General features: G+C 43.0%; 2 protein-coding genes across 2 annotated transcripts; both read left to right on the top strand.

Annotated features, from left to right (window-relative positions):
• The first annotated feature begins 9389 nt into the window (after nucleotides 1-9389).
• LOC109732419 (uncharacterized) lies at nucleotides 9390-16842 on the top strand. The gene is made up of 11 exons (XM_020291594.4): nucleotides 9390-9607; nucleotides 10909-11048; nucleotides 11552-11733; nucleotides 11847-13160; nucleotides 13282-13338; nucleotides 13906-14251; nucleotides 14335-14534; nucleotides 15129-15205; nucleotides 15961-16062; nucleotides 16169-16355; nucleotides 16442-16842. Exons 2-11 carry the CDS (start codon nucleotides 10943-10945, stop codon nucleotides 16529-16531), a joined length of 2661 nt encoding a protein of 886 aa, XP_020147183.1. The 5' UTR covers nucleotides 9390-9607; nucleotides 10909-10942; the 3' UTR covers nucleotides 16532-16842.
• Nucleotides 16843-24414: 7572 nt separating this feature from the next.
• LOC120967481 (uncharacterized) lies at nucleotides 24415-26035 on the top strand. Its single transcript, XM_040393998.2, has 2 exons — nucleotides 24415-25400; nucleotides 25487-26035. The coding sequence occupies exons 1-2, from the start codon at nucleotides 24494-24496 to the stop codon at nucleotides 25801-25803; spliced, it is 1224 nt and encodes a 407-aa protein (XP_040249932.1). The 5' UTR covers nucleotides 24415-24493; the 3' UTR covers nucleotides 25804-26035.
• Nucleotides 26036-27750: the final 1715 nt, after the last annotated feature.

Raw genomic sequence — 27750 nt, 5'->3', positions numbered from 1 at the left:
TGATAAACCTTTGCTCATCCACTTGAGGGAAAATTGCTGCTGTCCTACAAAACTCTGCGCTTGGAGGCCCAACACGAGTCTACAAGAATAAAGTTGCATAGTAGACATCAAGCTCTTTTCTGGCGCCGTTGCCGGGGAGGCTAGGTAAGCGGCACTCGCATCCCGTCAATGAAGCTCTTTTCTGGCGGCGTTGCCGTGGACGTGAGTGCTTGAAGGTATATCTTTAGATCTTGCAATTCAATCTTTTAGTTTCTTGCTTTATCACTAGTTTGGTTTATAAAATAAAACTACAAAAAATGGAATTGAGGTTGCATCATATTATTCATCTTTCTAATGCCTTTCGTGAAAATGATGGAAAGGAAATTTGTGCTCAATTAATAGAACAAGATTTCTATAAAAAAATTGACAAAAAATCTTTGAATGATGAGCATGATTGCAATGTTGCTAGTATGAATTCTTTGAATATCCATGATACTAATGATATGCAAAGACATAAGCTTGGGGATGCTATGTTTGATGAAGATGATATTTTTAGTCCCCCAAAATTTGATGTGCAAATTTGTTATAATGATTGCATGCCTCCTATTTATGATGATTATAATGATGAAAGTGGATTTGGAGAGGTGATGACTTTATTTAGTGATGAATCCACCATTTTGGATGAGGCTTCAATTGACTATGATAACAAAGTTGCTATCTATGATGATTATGGTGATGACATGTATGCTATAAAGAATAATGATAACCATGAAACTTGTCATCATGATTTTAATTTTCACTCTCATGATAGTTATTTTGTTGAGTTTGCTCCCACTACTATTGATGAGAAGAAATTTGCTTATGTGGAGAGTAATAAGTTTTCTATGCTTTTGTGTCATGAAAAGAATGCTTTATGTGATGGTTATATTGTTGAATTTCTTCATGATGCTACTGAAAATTATTATGAGGGAGGAACTTATGCTTGTAGGAATTGCAATAATATCAAGTTTCCTCCCTATGTATTGAAATTTTTGAAGTCATGCTTGTTTTGCCTTCCTATGCTAGTTGATTCTTGCTCCCATAATTTTTTTGCTCACAAAATCCCTATGCATAGGAAGTGGGTTAGACTTAAATGTGCTAGTCATATGCTTCATGATGCTCTCTTTTTGTGTTTCAATTCTTATCTTTATGCGAGCATCATCGAAATCATCATGCCTAGCTAAAAGGCATAAAAGAAAAGCGCTTGTTGGGAGACAACCCAACACTTTTACCTACTGTTTTTGTGTGTTCACATGATTATGTTACTATAGTAATCATGTTTTATTGCTTTTGTTTCAATAAAGTGCCAAGTAAAGCCTTTCGGATAGTGTGAATGATAGTTGACTTGAATCTGTGCAAAAACAGAAACGTTTACTTTCACTGGAACGTGATAAAATTCTGAAATTTTTACAGATGATTTATATAGAAAATTTCTATGGTGTACTATATTTTTCAGAATATTTGGAGTAGTAGAAGTATGATTGTTATCCAGATCATTACAGACTGTTCTGTTTTTGACAGATTTTGTTTTCAATGCATACTTTGCTTGTTTTCTAGTTTCTATGGCTTATATTGCTCAATATAAATTGTGGAAATGATATGCTATAGTAGGAATTGTGTGGAAACAATTATGAATCTTGTCTTTGATAGTACCAAAGTGAAATTGTTTGCTCTTTATCATACTAACCTATCTCACGAAGTTCCATTAAGTTTTGTGTGATTGAAGTTTTCAAGTTTTGGGTGAGACATTGATATGAGGAGAATAAGGAGTGACAAGACCCTAAGATTGGGGATGCCCAAGGCACCCCAAGTTAATATCCAAGGAAGATCCAAGCAACTAAGCTTGGGGATGCCCCGGAAGGCATCCCCTCTTTCGTCTCCAACATTATCGGTAAGCCCACTTGGAGCTATATTTTCATTTGTCACATGATATGTGTTTTGCTTGGAGCATAATTTTATTTTGTTAGGATTTACTTGTTGTTATTTAGAATAGTGTTTTGTATCTTTCTTTTCAATAAAAATGTCAATGATAGCCTTTACCATGCTTATTTTGCAAGTCTACATGTTGCTGTTTCAAAACAGAAAGTTTATCGTTGTTCCAAAAAATCCCGAGAAAAGTCAGAATGTGATAAAATGTTGAAACGTTTTGCACAATAAGCTTGATAAATTTTCTACAGTGTGGTAAAATTTCCATAATTTTTGGAGTTAAAGAAGTATTGATACTCTTGCATTCTTTACAGACTGTACTGTTTTGGTAGATTGCTGTTATGTTTGCATATGTTTGCCTGTTTAATTATTCTATTTGAGGATAGGAGTATTAAGTATGCAGAGGCATTTAGTATGCAATGTTGAATAATAATTTTTGCTACAGTAGAGAATGATAAGGCTTTTGCATTGGTTTATACTAACCTATCTCACGAGTTCTTGTTGAGTTTTGTGTGGATGAAGTTTTTAAGATTTAGGGAAACCATGATATAAAAGGAATTAAGGAGACACAAAAGATCAATCTTGGGGATGCCCAAGGCATCCCAAGATAATATTTCAAGAAGTCTCAAACATCTATGCTTGGGGATGCCCCGGTAGGCATCCCACCTTTCTTCATCAATAATTATCGGTTAGTACCGGTTGAGCCTAAGTTTTTGCTTCTTCACATGAGTTGTGCTATTCTTGGAATGTCATTTTATTTTGTTTTGCTTGCTGTTTTAATAAAATACTTAGATCTGAAAGTTTTAAATAAAAGAGAGTCCTCAAATAGCTACCCCTTTACATAACTACTCGTTTGATCTTCACTTATATCTTTTTTGGAGTAGCTTGTCATTTACTCTTGTGCTTCACTTATATCCTTGGAGTAAATTGTTGAATAAATTGTACGTAATGAAGTTGAAGTTATATGTTCATATCATGCCTAGTGGTAGCTTCACATTGGGTTTAGAAAGTGAAATCTTTTGAGGATTGACAATCACAATATTGGTCATACAAGCAATTCCTGAATGATTACTATAAGGAAGAGAACTTTCACATGCAAATACACTATCTTGGAAATATTTTGTAATTGTGAGCCCCCATCAAAATATTATATGCCAAAATTGTTGACGTTGGACAAGGAAGACAACGTAATGATTTATGTTTGTTCATATTCACATAGAAGTTATATTGTCATAGATCCTTCAACATGTGGTGCTTGCCCCCCATCTTTGCTAGCCAAAAATTCCGCACTAAGTAGAGATACTACTTGTGCATACAAAAACCCTTAAACCTAAATCTTATTTTCAAGAGTCCACCATACCTACCTAAGGATTGAGTAAGATCCTTCAAGTAAGTTGTCATCGGTGCAATAAGGCAATAAAAATTGCTTCTAAAAGTGTAAGATCATTTAGTGTAAGAGAAAATTCAGCGTTGTACGAACTTGTGATGGTAAAGAAATAAAAGGGACAGACTGCATAATAAAGGTAGCCATCACAAGGGGCAATATAACGTGACGTTCTTTTGCACTAAGGGGTTGAGCATACAAACAAATAAGCGCATGGCAACCTCTGCTTCCCTCCGCGAAGGGCCTATCTTTTACTTTTATGCAAGAGTCTAAGTTTTTCTCTCTATTCCTTTTTATTTTTCTCCTTTGGCAAGCATCATGTGGTGAGGAAAGATCTAGACACATATGTCCAGTTGGATATGGGTGGCATGAGTTATTATTGTTGACATCACCCTTGAGGTGAATACGTTGGGAGGCGAAATTATAAGCCCCCATATTTCTATGTGTCCAGTTGAAACGTTTTGCTCATGTGTATGCGGTGAGTGTTAGCAATCATAGAAGACTATATGATGGTTGAGTATGTGGAGCTCTTACTTAGTCTCAGTTGGATAAGTTGAATTGTAATTGTTTGGTGACTGAGAACATAGGTTGTTGAGTTTCAAGAGAATTCATTGTTTGAACCTTAACATGTGAATTGGTTGCTACTTTAACATGAGAAGTTTTATAAGAAATTGATGTTATGATGCTAGGAAAAGTGATTGAAATTATCATTGATCAAACTTATGCACTTTGCTAGCATTCACACTTCATAAATTATTTCTTTTATCATTTACCTACTCGAGGACGAGTAGGAATTAAGCTTGGGGATGCTGATACGTCTCCAACGTATCTATAATTTATGAAGTATTCATGCCATGTTTATAATAATTTTATATGTTTTTGGTATGATCTGCATGGAACTTACCCGGACTGATGCTGTTTTCAGCAGAACTACAGTGGTGTTGTTTTTTGTGCAGAAATGAAAGTTCCCCAAATGCGCTAAAACTTTTTGACAATTTTTTTTGGAACAAAAGAGACCCCCGAAGCTTCGTGGGAGGGCCAGAAGAGCCACGAGGAGGGCACAACCCACCAGGGCGCGTCTGGTGGGCCAGGCTCGCCCCGGTGGGTTGTGCTCACCTCGAGGCCCATCTTCGCGTGAAACCGACGCCAAAAAATCCTATAAATAGATAAACCATCAGAAATAACCCTAGATCAGAAGTTTCGCCGCCGCAAGGCTCTGTAGCCATGAGAAACCAATCTAGACCCCGTTCCGGCACCCTGCCGGAGGGGGGAATCATCTGCGGTGGCTATCTTCATCATCCCAGAGGCCACAACGATGAGGAGGGAGTAGTCCACCCTCGGGGCTGAGGGTTTGTACCAGTAGCTATGTGTTTAATCTCTCTCTCTCTCTCGTGTTCTTGAGATGTTACGATCTTGATGTATCGCGGACTTTGTTAATATAGTCGGATCATATGGTGTTTTCCCCTCTCTATCTTGTTGTGATGAATTGAGTTTTTCCCTTGAGATTTCATTGTTATCAGATTGAATACTTCTATGGATTCGAGAGCACTTGATATATGTCTTGCATATGAATACCCGTGGTGACAATGGGGTATCATATTGATTCATTTGATATGTGTTTTGGCACTGAACTCGCGGATTCCTGCGGTGACATTGGGGTAATCTACGCATAGGGGTTTATGCACGTTCTTGTCTTTGTTTCTCCGGTAGAAATCTTGGAGCACTCTTTGAAGTTCTTCGTGTTGGATTGAATATTATGAATCTGAAATTATTTGGTGTTATTTTAGTACGAACTCTTGGATAGATCGACCGGAAAGAATAGCTTCGAGGTGGTTTCGTACCCTACAAATGATTTCTTCTTATGTTCTCCGCTAGATAGGAACTTTGGAGTGATTCTTCATCGCACTTTGAGGGGTGGTTATATGATCTAATTATATTAGCACTATTGAGAGATTGCACTAGCGAAAGTACGGACCAGGCCTCATTTCCAAGCATTGCAATACCGTTTTTGTGCACGTTTACTATTTGCTACCTTGCTGTTTTTATTTATTCAGATAATAAAAAAATATTTCTACCATCAATATTACACTTTTATCACCATCTCTTCGTCGAACTAGTGCACCTATACAATTTGCCATTGTATTGGGTGTGTTGGGGACACAAGAGATTTTTTGTATTTGGTTGCAGGGTTGTTTGAGAGAGACCATCTTCATTCTACACCTCCCACGGATTGATAAACTTTAGGTCATCCAATTGAGGGAAAATTGCTACTGTCCTACAAAACTCTGCGCTTGAAGGCCCAACACGAGTCCACAAGAATAAAGTTGCGTAGTAGGCATCAGCAACGACGGCGGGATTCGTCAAATCTGGACCAGGTCAGCGTGGGGAACATTCTCGGCCGACATGCCACATCCCCAAATGCATGTTCTGTAGGTCTGGTCTTCGGCTCTCTACGCCTTCAAGGCTATGGCGCTGCCTGGATTTTGGTTTGTTGGTGTTCTGTCTTTTTCTCAGGTGTTGTGTCTCGGCGACGCTGGTGATCGAAGACGGTTCCAGATCTGGTTGTTTGCAGGGATCTTAAGGGACTTATTCATAACATTTTTTGTATTTGGGTTCATATTCTTGGACGCCTATCATGTCGTGGTCTTTCTGCTAGTTTCTACATGTATGTATAATTATACTTTGTTTACTGATTAATATATAAGAGCAACTCCAGTGGGGCGATCTATTTCGTCCGCCGCCGTTCGTTTGGGGCGGCGCGAACAAAAGAGGAGGCCCACGCCGACCCAAACACAAATCGAGTCCGCTTCGCGTCCGCGCAGACGCATTTGCGGCCCAAATTTGCGCTCCAAATGCGTCGGCGCGAACGCGGAACGGATGCCACGCGCGCCTTCTCGGTGTCTGCCGTGCCCCCACCTGGCGGTCGTCCAACTACCTGCTACCTACCTGGTCAGCTTAATTTATGACCTCGGGCCCACGCGTCAGCGATGGTAGTCGTCCTTTTTTAAGCCGACCGTGCGGCGGGGCCGTCCTCATCCGCTTCCAGCCAGCCCCCATCCCCATCTACACACTCGCTCCCCCGTCGTCGGCAAACCCTAGCCACCCAGCCGTGCCAGATGGGGCTCTTCTCCGGCGCCGGCAGCAGCAAGGCCAAGGGCAAGTCCCCCGCCATTCCTTTTCCGTCGGAGTTCCCCCCCACCAACGCCGGCGCCAGCTTGCCGGCCGAGGCAGCGCGCCAACGTGCCAGTGCACTAGGCGGAGTGGCACTTGCAGAACCACGTGCCTCTCCCGTACCCAGACTCCACCCTGTTGCACGACTGGCACTTGGATCCGGAGAGGATCCCAGTGCCGGCGCCGCCGCGGTCGGCTAGGGCGCACGCGGAGGAGGTGCGGCGCCGGCAGGCGCTCCTGACACAGGAGCAGCGCCGCGACCCCGCCTACGCATCCGACTCACCCAACTGGGCGCGCTGGTTCGCCTTCGAGCACGAGGAAGCGAGGCGACGCGGCGTCCGCACCGTGCCACCGCCCCCGCTCGTCGTCCGCGAGGAGGACCAGGCGGCGGAGGCCGCCTACCAGGCCGCCCTTTCGTCGGTCTACCGGGAGAGCAAGGAGGACGAGCGGCGCAGGGTGGCGGTGACCGAGGAAGAGGAGGCGGCGTATGAGGCGGCCATGGCGCAGGCCATGGCCCTCTTTGCGGCGGGCGACCGCGTCCTGCCGCCGGTGACCCTGCCGTCCCCTGTGAAAGCCGAGCCGGAGCCGGAGCTGGAGCCGTCCCATCGAGCGCTACTCCTGGACGGGAGTAGTGCGCGAGTGGGTCAGCGCGCCACCGGTCTGGGTTGGGGTGACGCCGGCACAGGAGGCAGCGTACCTCGAGCATTGGCGCCAGCGACGGCTGGCCGAGGAGTGCCGCCACGGCGAGTACCTCGAGATGCTCGAGCGCGACGCCGAGGACGAGCAGCGCGAGGCCAAGGAGGAGGCGCGCCATGCCGTGGTGGCACAGGCGGCGACACAGCCCGAGGCCACGGATCCTGCGGCGGCACAGCCCGCGCCCGACATGAACGCCCTCTGGAACACAGCGTTCCCCTGGGCCGGCCCGGCGTCGACGCTCATCGACCTCACAGACCCCGAGGACGACGATGACCCCTAGGGCAGCGCGCCGCCTCGTAGTTTAGTTTGTTTTTATTTTTCTTAAATGCAAATGTGAACGCGTGGACTCTCGCTGGCCTTCGTGACTGGCTTTAATGTTTAATTAATGTTGTTTTTATTTTAAATATGCATGCATTCTTTTTTTTCTTAACGCCGTTAAAATGGGTCGGACCAGCGTTGGGCGCACGCGTCGACCCAAACGTGGAAGCGGACATTTGTGTCCGCTGGCCGACCCAAACAGACAAATTTTTTTTTTGAGCATCACAAACTTTATTCATCATATGATAGCTAAATCGTTTACATAATGATGGAGAATAAAGTCAGGGATGACAGTTTCCCATGCTTCAGACTTGCCAGAACTAATACAATATTTTACTAAATCATCCGCGACCGAATTGGCCTCTCTACTACAGTGATCAAAAGTGATACTAGCAAACTCCAGTGCCAGGAGGGAGCACTCGGCAATGATTGGTACGCCTGTTCCCATATATGTGTTTGGATCAGAGATGGCCTCAAGTGCATTGAGACAGTCAGACTCAACTTTCAAATTTGTGCACCCCAGATTTGCTCCAAGATTTAACCCACATCGAATAGCGATTAGTTCCGCTACTTCTATACTCGCCACATGCGGTAATAGATGAGTCGCTGCACCTAGGAACTTACCGTGGTCGTCACGGGCAATGACATCACAAGATCCCGTGAACCTATCCGCATGAAAAAAAGCATCGACATTTATTTTAACAGCTCCCACCGTAGGCTTCTTCCATACATGGTCCCGCTTGTGAGTAGGCTGATTTGGAGTGTTTGCTCGTAAAAATTTGTTGCTAGCACTCGGATCGTCATAACTGCTTGTTGAGGCATCCGAACTATCTCACCTTTTGTATGAAATCTCCTTTGCCACCAAATAAACCACATTGCTACAAGGGCGAGCTTAGCTATAGGAATGTTATGTACTGACGACTGCATCTGGATCAGTCTATCAAGGTTAATAGAGCCCGAGCGGTCCTGGAAAACCACCCGTTCAATCTCCTGTGATAGTCCTAGCTCCGTCCAAATTGCGTGCCGCCCGGTACAAGTGAACAAGCAATGTTGTATGTCTTCTAATCCGGTGGAACAGATCGGACATTGCGGGATCAGAGGAATATGTCTATTAGCAAGGACACCGTAGCATGGAAGAACCCCCTTCAACACTTTCCAGCCAAAGTGTTTGATCTTCCCTGGTAGTCGTAGTTTCCAAAGATCTTTCCAAACTCCATTTAATGAGGCACTACTTGGGCTAGTCCGATTCAAGTGTTGTCCGAATTGATGCTCAAATTCAACATGGTATGCCGAACGCACGGAAAAGGTCCCAGTCCTTGTATGTTGCCAAGCTACAAAATCTTCAACGACCTCCACATGAAGAGGAATTTGTAGAATTCTATGCACATCGACTGAAAAAAAGACGCTGCGAATAAGTGCCTCATCCCATTGTCCTGTGTGGGGGTCAATTATCTCTTCCACTTTTGTTAGCATAATACTCTCCTAGGAGTAATAGGCTTTCTGTTCATACTAGTGGGTATCCACGGGTCATCCCAAATGTTAATGTGTGAACCAGAACCCACACGCCATATGCATCCCCTTCTGAAAGTTTGAATATCAGCGACAATACTCTGCCAAGTGAACGAAGAACCTTTCTTAGGACCAGATTTCAGAATATCTCCATTAGGATAAAATTTTGCCCTAAGAACTCGTGCACACAAAGAATCAGGATTTTGGAGTAGTCGTCAACACTGCTTTGCTAACATAGCAAGATTAAAGCTGTGAAGGTCTCTAAACCCCATGCCACCTTTTTTTTTTCTTCGGTACACACATTTGGATCGGTGTTGCTCTAATGTGTGCGGTTAAAAAGAAAACCTGTTAGTGGCCCGGTCGCTCCGACGCAGCCGATCGGAGACCGCGGAGTGACCGCGGTGGTAATCCCATCCCCACCCCGCCACCACCTACATAATCGCCCCCCTTCACACACACCGCATTGCTGTGACAGTGCACACTAAATACGAAGGAAGGGGAGAGAAGGGGGAAGGAAAGCCCAACCGAAAAAGAGGAACCAGGGCAGCAAAAGGAGGGGGCTTCTCCGGCAGGCGAAGCGATCAGGTGAGCCCCAGACCGATCCCCAGCGCCGCCCTCGGTTCGTCCCCGCGCTCTCGATCGATCGCGCGCGCGCTTCGCGGGGGCTCGTTGCGGTGGCGTGCCTTTTCCCCCTTTTATTTTCTGGCATTTTTCTCGATTTTTCAAGTGGGTTTTTGGTGCGAGATCCTCGGTCGCTCTAGGGTTTCGGCCGTCCCGGTGCCTCCGCGGGATGGCGGGCGAATGTGGGTTGCTAGGGCCCGATGGATTGCTAGGGTTTGTCGATTTCGGTTTAGACGATGCTTTATTGCGGGGTTTAGCGTCGCTGATCACCAGGGGTTAGTTAGGGTTTTAGACGGCGGGGAACTTTGGATTCCGCACGGCGTGTTTGTACCGCTCGCGGTTATTGCTTGCCTTATCCGGCGATTTCCCGCTTGTCCGCGCTAGTCCGGTGAATTTCGTTTCATTGCGTAGGCGCGAAATGTTTGGCTTCCTGTTTCTATTTTCCCCTTGTCGACCTTTTCCTGTTGTTTCTATGCTTATTTTGCGGATTAGAAAATTTTGGAACTGGTGCTTGTGCGTACCAGATATGGTACTGGAAGATAACTTGTGTGGTCAATTGCTCTGTGACGAGATGACGGTTGCTTTTGCTTCATCCGTGCATGCTGATTATTACCGGTCTAGTTGTGTATGGCTCGTTATTTCAATTCCGTATATTAGTGATGTGTGGTTGCTTCTGATGTGGCTTCAGTGCGTAGTTGCACATGCTTTATGCGCGAATGGCACTCTACAATGTATGCATTGGGTCATATTGTGAGATTCCTGAAGCTTGGATGCTAATTTTGGGTCTGGCTGTGGGACGGAATTCAGTCTTTGATCTGGTTCTTGTCGCTCAAGCTCAGGAGGTTTATTCAATGTCACACTGTGCAGTGTTATCATCTTAGTTGAAGGGTTCTGTTGTGGTGTTTGTGATTTGGATTTAAGCTTCGAGGAGTTTTAACAGTTTGACTTGCTGTTATGGCCATCACACTGACTTGACTTGGAATTCTTGTTTCAGTTTGAATTTTGGTTGTCACCCTGCATAAAAATGAATGATTTTTTTAATTGTTGAATGTTCCTTGCCAACTACTGAACTAATACGGGGTTTATTTGGGTACAGCTTGGCATAATAATGCTGATTTGTATGCCCTGCCTAGAGTTATCTGCAGTTTGAAAAGTATATTGCCAATTATTGAATCATTTGGTTTTATTTCTCCCTTGAATATGAGTTCATACCCACATCTAGTAACTATATGATTTGCATACTTCAAAAAAATTGTGAACCACAGGGTGTTTGAAGAAAGACAGACCCACGATCGTGCAATGCAGGTAGTACAGACCCGTAATCTCCGGGAAACCCAGCTAGGAGGAGTGATCTTTGGTTGCAAGCATGAGACAATTGAAGAGTGCTTCAATAAACAGCTGTTTGGTTTGTGAATTCCACCTTTCACCTCTTGCTTTACACCTTTATTATGATATTATCTGTAACAACATCATTTTGTGTTTGGCAATATCGACTATATAGGCTGATGCGCTATATAGTTCATTGATGGTTAAGTTACAAAATATTGTAGCCTGTTTATTCATTCCTCAGGCCTTGCTAGTCTTTTAGTCAGGCTTTAAGGCCCGCCTAAACACCCTTGTAAACTTATTTTTTTTTTTGTGGCCAAAACCCCTACAAATGGACCATTGCCATTCTTTTCGTTCTAATTCTGATGGTGCAGATTGGATGCTCGAGCATTTACATTCCTTTTATGAAACTATGTACTCCACACTTCATTTTCTTGATCTAGTATGTGGATAGAGCAAAATGTGTGAACTTGTCCCGTTGCCATCTTGATGTGTTATAGGGTTTATGAAATATAGACTTGTTTAACCTTATTTTGTTGTTGAATTTCTCACCCTAATTAGTTTGCACCACTTGCTCTATAGGTCTGCCTGCGTTGCATTATTCATATGTGAGGAATGTCAAAGCTGGCCTACCTTTATTTCTATTCAACTACACTGACAGAAAGCTGCATGGTGTTTTTGAGGCTGCCAGTCCTGGTCAGAACTCCATTGACCCATATGCTTGGAGTAATGATGGCACTTTAAGGACACCTTTTCCTGCACAGGTATCAATAAATATGAATCTCCAAACAGTGTTCATGATTTGTTTGGTGTATCTATAGCCAAGTTTGTTCCAGTTTATGCATGCTAATATAAAGCAACTGCTTCTGTTTTTAAGGTTCGCATTTGCACAAGGACTCGCTATCAGCCACTCTTTGAGGTCCAATACAAAAAAGTGATTCAAGATAACTATTATACACATCACTACTTCTATTTTGAGCTAGATCATGCACAAACTAGAGCTTTAATTGCTTTGTTCAAGTCAGTTGGTCCTCTCAATTTCAAGCAAGTCCCAGCTGTTTCAAGCAAAAGGAGTCTGGCTGTACCTTTACCATCAACTAACAGGATGTCATCAGGTATTCCTATCCAAAAGAAAGGCACGGCCAATTCGAAGGACATCAATCCATCTAGTGTTCTATCAACTTCTTTACCATCAACTAAAAGGGTGGCATCAGTTGCCCCTCACCAAAAGAAAGGCAGAGCCAATTCAAAGGACATCAACCCGTTCAGTGTTCTGTCAAGTTCAAGTGGAATTGTTCCAGATGACTGGGTTGATTCTGATGTGGATAGTGGCAGTGTTACTGGAACATCAGACAGCAAAACTGATGGGAAGACATCTGGAGAGCTAGTTTCTGACTGGGAGGATTTGGATGACAATGATTTTCAGAACCAGTTTGGTCCAGATGAGGCCAGTCAACATTCCTCGTACAAAAGTGTTGCTGACGGAATGGAGCTTATGCAGTGCAATCAATCGGTTGCCAATCCTGTGAATGGAGGACGTCATTCTTCTGATGGAGACATGCTTGTGAACTCACACAATGGAATAGGCAATGGGGTTCAAAATGAATCAGATGGTGTTGGGGTACAGCTTGAAAGATCGTCTATCCTGAAAAAACTGAAGGAGTTGGTTGACTTAAGACAGCAGGCAGCACTATCATCCCATGATTTTGTTTATTCTAGTCCAGATGTGTATGTACCTGAAGAAACACAGGTTAATGCGAACCTTTCTGGTCAGGATGAGTATGTACCTGAAGAAACACAGGTTAATGCGAACCTTTCTGGTCAGGATGAGTACGTGCCTGAAGAAACACGGGTCAACACAAGCCTTCCTAGTCAAGATGAATATGTTGCTGAAGAAATACAGGCCAATGCAAACCTTCCTAGTCAAGATGAATATGTACCTGAAGAAACACAGGTCAATGGAAGCTTTCCTTGCCAAGATCAAAAGGTTGCTGAAGAAACACATGTGAATGTAGACCTTCCTATTCAAGATCAATATGTACCTGAAGAAGCACAGGCCAATGCAAGTCTTTCTACTCCCAGCCATCATGTACCTGAAGAAACACAGGCCAATTCAAGCCTTTCCAACAAGCCACTATGTTCTACCGTGGAAGATAATTCATCTTTTCAGCAACATCATGCAAAGGCTGAGGTGCCCATGCTATCCTTTTCTATGTGCATTATTTTGCTTTTCATCATTGGACTACAATTCATAACCTTGTGCCTGATAACATGTGTATCACTCACATTATTCTTTTCATTCTCCTGTGCAGCTTCTACGAATCATCACTGACTTAGCCAAGAAGGCTGATGCACTGGAGAAGAATCAGGTTCCTCATTTCTTCTTGAACATGTGGAATGTAACTATTGATTGGCGCTTTTATTACTTGTTGGATTGAAACGAATACAAGATTTTGCGTTACACATCACCTGTGGTTTTATGCACTTGGGTCGTATGTTGTTATAGGGATTTTTCTCGAGGAAAAGACAGTAGTAGGGAAATTTTACTACCACAGTAGGAGGGAATGGTACTACCACATATATTGAAAATAAAAGTTAATTTGTTATAAGTAATTAAGGATTCCCACATGGTTACATTGCTCAATTTTCATACCACTGTGATTATTGATTTGATTAGTTCAGCATATAAAATTATAAATTCGATATGGTTTGGACATTTATGCTCACTTGTATGGACCATTCATTTCATTTTTATACAGTACTTATTTCTGTCAATCCGCAGACTGAATTGGTTAGCTGGTATGCTAAATCTGGGCTACCTTACTTTTTGTGCCATGTATATCTATTACCCAAAATGTGTTGGCCACTATTTTGTACTTTTTATGCAAACACCTCCTGCATATATATAGTCTGATTATGGTCCTGTTATTTTCCAGATTAAGTCAGATCAAGAAATAATTTCGTTGAAGGAAGTAGTTAAAGACTCTGGAAGAAAAGTTCAGCAACTGGAATATCGTATAGATGAGTTACAATTCAAATTTGACTCCTCCTTGTCTCTTCAAGGAAGCATGTGCGATAATCTGGACATGCCAGCAATATACCTGATCGGTGGTTATAATGGTGTGACCTGGTTATCATCTCTTGATTCCTTTTCTCCAAAAAAAGACATCCTTGTGTCTCTCACATCGATGGGCTCTGCGCGTTCATATGCATCTGTTGCCGCAATGGAAGGCTGTATATTTGTTTTTGGTGGTGGGGATGGAAGTTCATGGTATAACACAGGTAGGTATACTGATATTTAAATGTGCTTCTGTCTTTCTTTCTCTGTACTTCAAACTGCATTTATGTACTTTCTTTTCTTACAGCGGAATGCTATAATACAAGGAGTAATGAGTGGATGATATGCCCCTGTTTGAACCATGAGAAAGGATCTCTTGCTGGAGTAAGTCTTAATGGCAAAATATATGCGATGGGTGGAGGAGATGGAACACAGACTTTTTCAGAAGTTGAGATGTTTGATCCTTTTCTTGGGAAGTGGATATGTAGTCCGTCTATGCTGCAACCAGTATGTTCTTGGCCTCCCTGTTGCTTCTAGTCATTACTTTGTGCCCTTTGATATGTTTGCAGCCTATTTCATAGCAACACTGAACTTATTCTCCTAGTCTTGTCATGATTGCACTGTGATGAACTCAGTGACCTTAATATGGACAATAAGAGACATCTGTTTACTTCAAATTTTCAACTTGATCATCTTCTGCATAGCTTTTTACCAGTTGAGTTCTGCGTTTCATCCTCGTGTATACACAATATCTTGAATTTTGTTGCTACGTAATGTAGGATAACAGAAAAATGTCATTGAATTAATTAGATTAGTCATGATTGCACTGTAATAAACTCAGTGACCTTAATATGATCAAATAGGAGACACCGGCTTAATTTAGATTTTCAACGATATCATCTTCTGCATAGCTTCGTACCAATTAAATTCTGCATTGCATCCTCATCTTACAGATTATCTAGAATATTGTTGCCGTGTAATGGTATAACTGAAAAGCATAGTTGAATTGATTATTCTAATATTGGCGGTAATCGGGAGAGTAGTTCAGCTAGTTGACTAATTTTGACACTGATCTCTTAAGTATGCTGCAACACGTTTCAGAGATTTGCTCTAGCAGCAGCAGAATCGAGTGGTGTCATCTATGTATCTGGTGGATTTGATGGTAGCAAGTACTTACAGTAAGTTTCCTTGCTATTTTCCTCCATTATGTTACTTCTGTTCCACACTTTTAAGTGCTTTAGGGCATTGGCACCCATGCGACTTTTTGCTCATCAGTTTCTATAAAAATATACTGCACCAATATATTATACATTATAAAAGTGCATTTCATGATGGTAATATCAATGTGATGGTGTAAATGCTAGTAAATCTTGAGTCAAATCTATAAATGGTTCTGACACATTCTTTTTCTTGGATGCTAATATGACCACTTGAATGATAAAATGACATGTAAGCAATGAGAGGATGGTGTAAATCTTTAATCAAATCTACTCCCTCCTTTTCGGTTTATAGGGCTCAATTCAAAAATCTCACCAACCAAGGTAGATGGTGAGTGGTGGAATACTTTTTGTAATTTGCAAAAGCACCCAATTAATGCTCTTGTTTTGCTCAAAAAATTATGTTTACCAATGTATTAATTGCAATGCATGCATGCATAAAGTACATGCATTGGTCAATCTTCTCTTAATACTTGCATGCAAGTATTTAATGCACCTTGGAATTTGAACTTATTATGGGGAACAACCAAATTGAGCCTTATAAAATGGAAAAACTAAGATTTTGAGATAAGCCCTATAAACCGGAAAGGAGGGAGTATAAATGTTTCTGACACATTCTTTTTCTTCGATGCTAATATAACCATTTGAATGATAAAATGACATGGTGGAAGCACATGATTTAAGACATCATCAACTAACAACCACATCATGTACAGGTCAGCAGAAAGGTATGATCCAAGGGAGGGTTTCTGGGTTAAGCTTCCAAGCATGAAAGCAAGGAGAGGATGCCATGCTGTGGCTGTCCTGGGAGAAGTCCTGTGAGTATATTCTTCATGCTATTTTAGATCTCGCTGAACACAAAGCTGATGGCATCTTGGGCTTTAATCTTGGCAAGAAATTGAGTTAGGAGATTTATTGTTTCAGATATGCCATTGGAGGGTATGATGGGGACAGCATGGTTTCCAGTGTTGAGATCTTTGATCCTCGCCTCAACGCCTGGAGGATGGGTGATCCCATGAGCAACCCAAGAGGATACGCCTCTGCGGTTACTTTTGATGATAGCTTGTTTGTCCTCGGCGGTCTGCGGTCCAACGAACAGATACTGGATACTGTAAGTAAACATTGTACCGACGTTTGACTCTTGCCTTCACAAATATGTGCTCTCTTTCAAGGACAATTTCTTCCTTTCTGTTGCAGGTGGAAGTCTACAATGTGAACTCCGGCTGGTCAGTGCCAGGTTTCAATTCAATAGGGAAGAGATCTTTTGCATCTGCCATTGTCATGTGATCGGAGTCGGGAGTACAGTGCTATCTCACCAGTCTCTTAACATTTTGCCGGCATGCAAGGAACAGTAACCCCATGTTTTCCGAAAAGCAGTTTTAGGACTCGTTGCCTTACCCTTCCCTTTGAGCTCCAGTTATGTACAGCGAAAGCCAGAAACTCGACATGCACCACAGTTTAGCAACCCTCATTCAGCCGTGTACCTTTAACCATGCATCTCATGGAATGCGGGATATGTAGAATGTTCTGAATTCTCGTTAAACCTGGAACTACCCATCTCATGGAATGCAATACCGTTAGGATGTTCTGAATGCTAATTTGCTGCTGCCGTATCTTATTGAATGTGTTATTTCTTTGGTTAAAAAGTACTTGCACTCTTTCTGAAACCTTGTTTCAGATATAGGTAGAGGCAAGCTTCTGAAAATTCGCTTAAAAATATTTATATTAGACACTTGAAATGTTATGTGTGATTTTGCTGTGATACATAGTTTTTGTAAAGCAACACTTCCTTTCTGAGTTTGCAAAACAATATCCAGCTTGCTAATGTTCTTGCGTTGCATACAGCTTTGCGTGAGCAAGTGAATGTTTTTTCTTCCGAATTGTAGTAAATAATCACTAATTAAAGGGAAACAAAATAATTAAAGGACCCCTGGCTCCTCATTGGAATAGCTTGCGCCGCTTCTTGCGGTGACACACTCAGGATGTATCAGAGTTTTTACTTTTTTGGGGATGGAGGCTGTTTTATGTTTTTATTTTATTTAAATTCAAGATGGATACCAAAGCATTTTTACCATTTGGTTTTTTGTGTCTGTATTTCTGAAACTATATCTTATGTAGATATATTTTGAATTTTTTTTTATGTGATATGTACTTCTCATGTGGTGTACGTGACACGTTAGTATGCATGTACTTCTCACATTAGTGTGTGTATACTTCATGTTAGTGTGTTTATTTTTGTAGCACGTTTTCTTCTCATATGCTTGTGTTTTCTCACGTTTGTGGGCGTGCCTAGTTATTCCTAAGTTGTGTGTACGTACTAATGTGTGTTTACTTTCCAAGGTACTGTCAAGGTAGTTTGTGTATTTTCCAAGTCAGTGTGTGTATTTCTATGTTTTGATGTGTGTATTTCCCATTTGCTTGCATGTGTACATTCCAAGTTTGTGTGTGGTGTGTTCGTTTTCATTGATATGTACTACTCGAGTACATCATCAAAGAGAACACAAGAAACCAAGACATCCAAAAGAGAAAATGGATAATCCAAAATAGCCTCAAATGATAACCGACCTCCATGTGGGTTCCTTGAAAAAAAAAATCGGTCGGTAGGTAAAAGAACAGGTGCCTTGTTGGGGATCGCCTCTTGCATTCCACACTTCGTGAGCGTTGTCTGCATCCCCCCCCCCCCCCCCCCCCCCCGGAGCACCGCTGAATAGTTAATCCCAAATCATTTTAAAATTAGCCTTGTGCGTAACCATAGAAATGGGAGAGAGGGAGAGGGGGAGGGGGAGGGGGGAGCATACTTGTGTTTGCGTGTATTGCCGATGTGTGGACCCAGCCGGGGTGAATCAATAGCTACCATAGAAAGCAATCTACCCGGGAAGAAACATCGATAAAAATTAATATTTTTATTGGACGCGATAACTGCCACACGTGTGGCATATACGACATGCGCCCACACACCGTGTGTGGTGTGAGCAGGAGGCAGCCCACACGAGCTGTGTGTGGGCGGATATTAGAATTGCCCACACGTGTGGGCGCGGCTACTTCGTGCCACACGCTCAACAAGTACTACTCATCTCCACCCGTGCGTGTGGCACGAAGCAAAAATGCCCACATGTCCTGACGCAGCTACGTTAGGTACCCTGCGGGATGACGATTTAGTTGCCATCCTGGTTGGCAGATGTAGTTATCTGGGATGGCAAGTGTAGTTGTAAAAGCATGGCAACTCTATCTGTTTTGGTTAACTATAGTTGCCATGTCTAATTTATGATAGTTGCCGCGTGTAATCAAGCCGTAGTTGCCGTGTGTGATTAACTACTTGCCACATATGGTCAAAACAGTAGTTGCCATGTGTGTTTACCTAGTTGTCACGTGAGGTCCAACCATAGTTGCCATGTATTGTTAATCACAGTGTCCATGTGTGTTTATCTGGTTGCCACGTACGCGCAACTGCAGTTGCCGTGTAGCAAAGAATCACAGTTACCATGTGTGTGTATCGAGTTGCCATGTACGCGCAACTGCAGTTGCCGTGTAGCAAAGAATCACAGTTGCCATGTGTGTGTATCGAGTTGCCACGTTCGCGTAACTGCAGTTGCCATCCATAAGGTAGGAGTGTCGTGTGGGCGAAAAGCAGTTCGCTCACACGCGCATGACCTAGGTGGTGGCTGTGTGGGTGAAAAGCAGTTCGCCCACACAACGCAGCTGGCAAACAGCATGGTGCGGGCGTGTGGGCAAACTCTCCATCGCCCACACACCAGCCCCGTCCTACGTGGCACACCAAATCCACCTTTTCGTGTCAAGATTCGTGCAAAAGACAGTGAACGACGATCCAGGCGTGTGGGCGAGTTGGGTAACGCCCACACGTGTGGGCGTTAGTGTTTCCGTTTTTATTTATATAGTACTAGGTAATTGCTCGTGCATTGTAATAGGGGGAAGAAATGATGACCGGTTGTGATTGATTTCTTTCAGTGAATTTATTGTGTTACCGACTAATTACCGATTGTGATTGATTTCTTCCCATGGATTTAAATTTACTATGTTATGAAATAATTACCGATCATGATTGATTCCTTGGTGTGAATTTATTGCATTACCATATATTAATCTGATTTGACTGATCAGATTAAAAACTGTTACCCAAAAATATTGGGAGGGATGAAAAAACAGATATAAGGAGAAGGTAACGTATGTGGGAGGTTGGACGAAGGGACAGTGAAGAAAAAATGTGAAAGATGGAATCTTAGGTTATTTTTAAGTGAAAAATATTAGTGATAGAAATGGCAACCAAAGATTGAAATATGGAATGTAACATGGATGTAACATCCCAAAATTCTAAATTTTGGAATGTTATACTAAATAGATAGTTTTGATTGATTGTTTGATTGTTGTGTGATTGAATGACTGAAAGTGAGTGAAATTTGAAACTTTTTGAAAGTTAAATGAGAGGGAATAAAAGGACTTTCCCAAACTTTCATTTTGCATTTGTGATCTCCGTGAATTCAAATTCTTTTCAAATATAAAACCCTAGAGAGAAGATGACATGACTTCTTCCATTTAAATAAATGAAAAGGGTTTCAAAAAGATTTGAATTTCATTCAGAAAATATTTCTAATTCATAAACTTCATGCAACTCAATGATTTTCATGAGAGAAGATAAAATGACTTCTTCAAATTATATGAAATATGAGTTGGAAGTTTAAAATGATCAATTTAAAGTCCTTTCGTAAATTATTTTCAATTTGGAGTTATTTGGGTATTATTCAAATTATTTTTCTCCAAAAATAAAATATATGGAAATTATGGTAAAATGATTCCCTGCATCATAAAATTGGAGAAATAAATTTGAATTAATTTTGTTATTTTTAAAATGATTTTATTGGGATTTATTGCATCAGTAGCAATCTTTGTTTTATTTGAATTTATGTGGATTTTATTTGATGCTAGACAAATGTTTAGATCATAGAAAACATTTTTCTGAAAATTTTGATATATTCTATGCCTTTATAATATTTTTTTTCTTTTATTTATTATTTTTGTCTGTCTTTGTTAAAAAAAATTCTCCCCGACTGGGCCGGCCCAGCCCCTGCGAGGCCACAGCCCAGCTCCGCGCCACCTCGCCCGTCGTGCGGGACTTCGCTCGGAGAGCCGCCGCGCCGCCGTGAGCGCTCGGGACTCCGCTTCCCGAGGTTCGCCGCCCTCCCCTATAAAACCCGAGGCCCGACCCCTCCTCTCTCTCCTCCCCACACCTGCGCCGCTGCACCGCCGCCGGAGCCGCCGCACGCCTCGCCGCATCTCGCCGCCCCTCGCCTCGCGCCGCCGCCGCTGCTCCACCACCGCGCCGCCTCTTGCTTCGCCCCTCGTCGCCGCCTCTGCTCGCCGTCGAAGCCGCCGGCGAGATCCGCCGCAACCGCCGCCGTCGCCGCCTCACCGGAGAGCCACCGAAAAACCGCCACCGCCCCGGTTTATTTTGCCCGAGCCGGTAAAAGCCGCCGCTTTTTCTTTCGGTTTTATAAAACAAAACTCTAGATCGGTTTTCTACAGAAAACCTAGATCTGATTTTTTTAAGTTTAGTTATATAGTGAACGTTCACCCGGTTGGTTCTATTAACGAACAGTTTTCGCTTGTTAGATTCTATTAGCGAGTGTTCGCTCGATAGTTTTTTTCTTTTCTTTTTATTTTCTGTCCAGGGACCTATTTGTAGTATTTCTTTTACAGTTTAGTCCCTCTGTTTCAAACTAGCACAACTTTTACACCGTTTGTCCAAATTCAACGAAACCAATGCCCACTTCTTCGTTATGATCCCCTCTATCCAGTAAAACAACTTAAACATATTTTTGAAAGTTTTAAAATTTGAATTCAAACAGATTTGTATTTGAACTTTGTTTGATCGTAACTTGAGTTTTATAACTCCGTTTGAGTTGATTTTTTTTGCAAATCGAAGCTCTTGACTTAAACTTTCTGATAAGAACAAATTCACATAATTTTGGTACTGTTAGAAATTGTTTTATGTTGCCAGAGTTATTTGCTTGGTTTTGATGTTTTCCGAATTGTCTTCTTCGATCTTTTCAATCTTGTTGAGTGATTGCTTATGTGTGGTTACTATTGCTTGCTTATGATAGATTGACCGGAGTGTGACGAGTAGAACTATCAAGAGTTTTGAGTGCGAATCATCTTCATCAACAGTACAAGCAAGTTCACACTTTGATCATACCCAGTTTTTATGCATTAGTTTCAACCCTCAAACATTGCATGATTAGGATTGATAACATGTGGGTATTGGGAAGTAGTTGATGAGGTAGGAACCTATTGCCCTGCATTCAAACCTTGGGAGTTACTATTACATTATGCTTATATTGCCATGCTATGCTCGTAGACGTGGATTGGGTTTGAGTGTATTCCATGACAGATGTGAGATTGTTTACTTAATGGTTCAACTTAAGGTGGCTACTTTAATACACATCTGGGTGGATTGGTTGCGGGCACCTGGGAATAGACCAGTGTTGTCCATTTGGTTCGCCACCCAGGCTCAAAGGGATCATAAGATTATTCATGCTAGAAACTTCCGTGTGCAGCCACAAGCCATTATGGGCTCTGGCATAGTTGAGTATGTTGTGTGACCTCTTTCAGTGGTGGGCTAGCATATGTAGAGGGAAAGTAGGTGTAACTGTCCACCCAGAGTAAAGAGTTAATGCTTCTGAAAGACTGTGTCTCGGTCATCCGTTTCTCAAACACCATGTATTGCGAGAAATCCAACGGAGGAGATCGAGTCTTGTGGGGAAAAGTGCGCAAACCTCTGCAGAGTGTATAAACTAATCATGGTTAGCCGTGTCCCCGGTTATGGACATTTTGAGTATCTGGTTCTTGGATTATCATATGGATCTCATCACTCTAAATTAACTTGATGGGTTGTTAATTACTTTTTAATTGGGATTGAGATGGGGATTTACCATTCTCAATGTTTTTCAACAAATTTGTAGTTAAATAAAAATATATTCCTTTGCAGTAGGGAAAAATTGGCTTTTCGCAAAAACATTATAACCATAGAGCCTCCACCAGCCATATATGCATGTAGTGATAGCTTCTATTCATCATTGCTCTATGATGTGAATTTGCCAGTACATTCAATGTACTGACCTACATGGCTGCAACGTCTCATGTTGCTGGATTTCTTACGACGAGTAAGTGGTACGTTAGGGTTACGATTTCTACACTCAACTTTGCCGTTGGTGTTGATGGGAATCCACAACCTTGTTGTTACTTCCGCTATTTGGATTGAGGTAATAGTATTTACATTACTTTATACATGTGATTTATCTTTGTTATAAATCCTCGAGTACTGTGTGTGTCAGCATACCGATCCAGGGATGACACTTAAGCACAGAGACTTGACCGTCTGAGACCGGGTCGCTACAATGGAATTAATAGAAATTGGACTAGTAAAAGCATATACACGTATAAGAATTGTACAAGGTATGCATGAGAAAAGGTAAGCAAAGCATTTGTGGAGGGAATGTAAGTATGGTAGTCAATAGAAAAAACATGCATGCGCAAAACAACAACAACAACAACCTGGTACCAAAAAAACTATGGTGGGCGTGGGTAAGAGAGTACCCATTTACTTATGTATGAAGTTGAACTGATTAAGATATAACTTTCAAAATGGGAAATGTAGTTAGGGGTTGGATTTACATAGGTTAATCAATTTCAAGTTGAAATATTTATAAAACTAGTCAATGTGTATGTGCAATGCACGTGAATTTGGAAGTATATTAAGTGCATGCGGATATTAAGTAGGATATTATTTGTATGTTATTATGTGATTAGCACTATATTTGGCATGAAATTAACTGCACGCTAAATGTGTTGAGTGCTCGACATGGAAGCAGTCTAGGTCGTTGGATTGACATGATTTGATGGCCGAGATTAATTGGATCTGCCCTTTTGGGTCTTTTTATATTGGTATAGATATAGACTATTTGGTTTTCATTAGACAACATGCAGTATGCAATGACATATGTAACATGCCAACCCGACATTCCTTGGATGTATGAGCATCCATGGATTGCGTTTGATGAGTGGAAAATGTAGAACCCGTAGTAGATTTGTCAACATGAATGGATTTGCTATTTCAAGAAAATAGTTTGACAAGACTAGAATGAAAATGAGTATAAGCATTCATGACTTGGCTTTTACCGATGATGTTGTCTGGAAGCTTCGAAGAGAAGAAGATTCAGAAGAATCACACAGTGTAGGAATGCATCTTAACAAAGCATTAATTCGCGTGGTAAGAGGGACATACATGTTCATTTGGTATGTGTGCAAGTGAGTTTATTTTATGAAGGACGAAAACAATGTGTGTTGTGATGGTAGATTTAAGGGTTAAGTGCCAAAAATTGTGTCAACTATGTAATAAGATATTTAAGTATTGATGAACAATATATAAGTTGATGCCCATGAAAACAAATGTCGATGCAAACATTATAGGCACAATGAGAGAAAAAGAAGACAAGCTAAGCCTAAGAGTGAATGAGTGAGTGAGTGAAGATGGGAGTCCCACATGCATACATGGAAGCATCTCGCTTCATGACATTGCGCTAATTGAACAACATACCGCAATCGCCAATGTGTTGAGGTGGGTGAAGGAAGATAACATAAGAAGTCTTACATATATGATATATATATGTTCATATTTAACTTCTGGCAAATTATTGATAGAGAAAAAAGGTAGTACATAGGGTCACTTCATTTTTTGTTTGAGTGCCATGCCTCCTGGCGAACGTTCGATGGTTATGAGAGTTTTATAAAAAATCTAACCGCGCAAACTCGGGTGATCCACTAGTTCTTACTTCTGGAAAGAAAGAAAAAACTATACAAATTAACATTTGTTGTTGAAATGGAGTACTATATCTCCAAGCGCTTGAACGAAGTAAATTCAAGTTTGAAATTTGAAATCAAATGCCTAAAGAAGATGGAGTCTCTTTTTTTAGGGTAGAAGATGAAGTCACTGTAACGTTCTTGATAAAGTCCAACGCAATCTTCTGCTGCAGTCGAATCGCTCGCTCATGATCCGTTTCCACTTTCCATAAAACAAGCCAACCTTCCACCGGAAGGAAGCCCCCACGAACGTTAAAAGTGGCCCGCCCGTTCCTTCCTCTCCCCACACCCCAGATCCAAACCGCCGCCACCCAGAAATTCAAGCACCCCTCCCACGCCTCCCTCCATCGGCCAACCCCGTCCAGGTTCCGGACCGCCATGTCGTCGTGGTTTCCGTCCTCCTACTACGACGAGGATGACGTCAAGCCGGCGGTGACGACGCATTGGCGCCGTGACTATGGCTACGGCTACGGCGGGGGAGTCGCCGGGGAGGACGTCAAGCCGCGTCCGGGTCCTCCGGGAGCAGGAGCAGGAGCAGGCCGAGGTGTACATGGACAGGACGATCGGGCGGCGCTCTCTTGGCCGGCGGCCGAGGAGTTCAAGTCGACGCTGCGCACGCAGGAGTCCCTCGCCGGCCTCCGCACCAGGTACGGCATCCCGGAGGGGTTCGGCCTGCACCTCGCCGGCCCCGCCCAGGCAGTGTGCGCGCCGCCCCCTCCCGCCGCTCGCGGAGCCCGAGGCGGCGCCGCGGCGGTGCCGATCTGCGTGCACACGCAGGCGTTCGCCGCGGGCATGCGCCTGCCGCTGCACCCCTTCTTCAGCGACGCGCTCGCGCACTTCGGCATCGCCCCGTCGCAGCTCGCGCCCAACGGGTGGCGCGTCCTGGCCGGCTTCGCGGTGCTCTGCCACTTCCGCGGCGCCGGCGCGCCCTCCTTGCCGGTGTTCCGCCACTTCTTCGCCCTCACGCCGCTCCCCAACGGGAAGGGCTGGTTCTCCTTCCGCTCCAGGGAGAGCGTCCCGTCGCTCTTCACCGGGCTCCCCACGTCCGTCAAGGGGTGGAAGGAGGAGTTCCTGCTCGTGTCGCCTCCGCCGGGCGCGCCCTGGAAGTGCCCCGTGCGGTGGGGCTCCCCGACGAAGGAGGCGACGAGCGACCCCATGCTCGCCGGCAACGATGCGGCCGTGGCGTGCCGGCTGTCGCAGGGGCAGGGCGTCGTCGACCTTAAGACCTACCTCTCCGAGAGCAACCTCGTCGCCGCCAAGATTAGCCGCGCCCCGGCGTGTGTCGGTACGTATGCGTGTCATTACTGTAGGCACATGTGGATAGATGGATGGAGTGGAGAATGTTTAACGTTGGATTGTTTCTGTGCGCAGGGACGGGAGCTTCCCAAGGCGCAGCGCCACCGACGGCCTCAGGGAAGAAGAGAAAGGTGGCTGCTCCTGCTGGTGCTGCTGTTGCTGGCGGCGGCGGCGGCGTCGGCGACGTGCTTCGTTCGGAGCTGCGCGCGAAGGAGATGGCCCTCTCCAAGGCCAAGGGCGAGATCAGCCAGCTGAAGAAGGAGCTGGGCGATGCCAAGAAGAGGGAGCTTGCCGAGGCGCAGCAGGCACTGGCCTACGCGGCGCAGGTGCTCAAGCCGGAAGGCGGCGGGAAGGGCGCGGGGGCCGGCAAGCGGCGTCGTGGCGCCCAGTGATCACGTACGTCGTGACCAACGGTGGGCCGAGTGCAGTCGGCTGCTGGGTCGAGGTTTTTAGCAGACGTAGTTATGTTTGAGTTGGCTGCTGAGGTCGCGTTGCAACAAATTACGAACTTAGAAATTTGTGGAGTTCTGCAAGAAAAAAATGTTGAAATCTGCTTGGTTGATGATTCTCACGTTGTTAGCAAAAGTACATTTTGATACGTAGGTAATATGTATTTTTTTCATACCCGAAATGTTTCACCACATTTTAATCACCACTAGCCTAATTGAAGCTCGGAAATTCCCCTTCATTCCAAAATACTTGTCATACTTAAACTAAAACCACGTCAAGTATTTTGGAACGAAGAATGTACTTAGGATAGGTGTGCACTTTTAGAAAACTACTCCCTCTGTCCGAAAATACTTGTCATCAAAATAGACAAAAATAGTTATATCTAGAACTAAAACACATCTAGATACATCTCCTTTTATCCATTTTGATGACAAGTATTTTCGAACGGAGGGAGTATTTGATCGAGCCAGTAGCCGCCTCGTCCCTAGGCTTGAGAATTCAGGGGCCCGGGGTCGAAATAAGAACCCACCGCCCCTCAATATAAATATATGGAAATATGAATCTGCATGTATGTACTTTTTTAGTCTGCGTCTAAATTTTGAGTGTGGCTAGGTATCAGTCAAGTGACATAATATGCAAGAGAGAAAAAGGAAAAACTGATTTTTTTTATGCACGGATCTCAATGTAAGATCTCATGGATATAGCATCAACTATCGATTGAGACTTAGCAAGACTGATAAGTTTTGTCTTAGAGTCAAATATCTTTAATTTGACCCAACTTACAGAAAAAAGTATCAACATTCAGTAGCAAATAAATATCATTAGTTTCATATTACATATATTTGGTATTGTAGATGTTGATATTTTTTTAATATAAGTTTGATCAAAGTTTACAAAAATTTGACTTGACACAAATCTTACAACAGAGGGAGTATATAGTAATGCCCTTTAACATTTGCTTTTGCTAAGTCTCAGTTGATTCAGACCTTTTTATGTCCCAGTCGATACTATATTCCTTTGATCTTGCATTGAGATTTGTACAATGTTTTTTTCCTTTAGTTTTTCCTTTTTTCTTCTTATATGTATGTCACTTGACTGAGATCTAATCACACCCGTTAATATTACCCTAATTTATTGGTTCATAAAATCTAAGTAAAAATGGATCCTCCTCAATACAGCTGATTAGTAGTTATATGAATTAAATATGAGATCATAGTTACTACTCACACTGTTATCATCAATGTTGATGCCAGCATTGTCTTCTCTAGAATCCTCGTCTTCTGGATTAAGTTTAGTTTTTTTCTTGCACAACAACTATTGCCGGCTTATCGTAGATTTGTTGAAGTGTGTTCTCTTATATAAATCAACTTATCCTTCATGGGATTCTATCCACTCATATACATGTTTTCCCTTTTTTTCTCTCACCATCGAACACATACTTTTGTAGATGGCATGGCATTGAAGAAATTTAAAAGCAAGTAACTGTAAATAAGCACAAAGAAAAACATATACTGGATCAATTCAGTAAAATCTTTATAAATTGTCCCCTAAAATAGTTATCAATAAAATCTCTACCTACTGTTCCTGTCACAATCTGGACGGCGACGGTCAGGTCTCAGGCGAATTGATCGGCAACCAGGGTGACGCAACGACGAGAGATCTGTGTGCCGCAATGCCTTTGCTAGGTTTTCTTCAGGGACGATGCCTACTTACCGAACTCAATCCAATAGGCAATTGATCCATGCTCTGGCGGGGAGCTCCTATTTCGCGTGTAGGTGGGTGAATAGCCACCAATCACGCACCCCCTGCACACTTTGGGCCAACCCATGTGGGGGTTGGGCGCTTCTTTTATTTCGTTTTCCTTCTTTCATTTTTTCATTTTGTTTTCT

This window comes from Aegilops tauschii, chromosome 1, assembly GCF_002575655.3.
Source record: "Aegilops tauschii subsp. strangulata cultivar AL8/78 chromosome 1, Aet v6.0, whole genome shotgun sequence".
In the NCBI taxonomy this organism is placed as follows: Eukaryota; Viridiplantae; Streptophyta; class Magnoliopsida; order Poales; family Poaceae; genus Aegilops; species Aegilops tauschii.
Note: the sequence above shows the minus strand (reverse complement) of the source record. Positions and strands in the feature narration are given on the sequence as shown.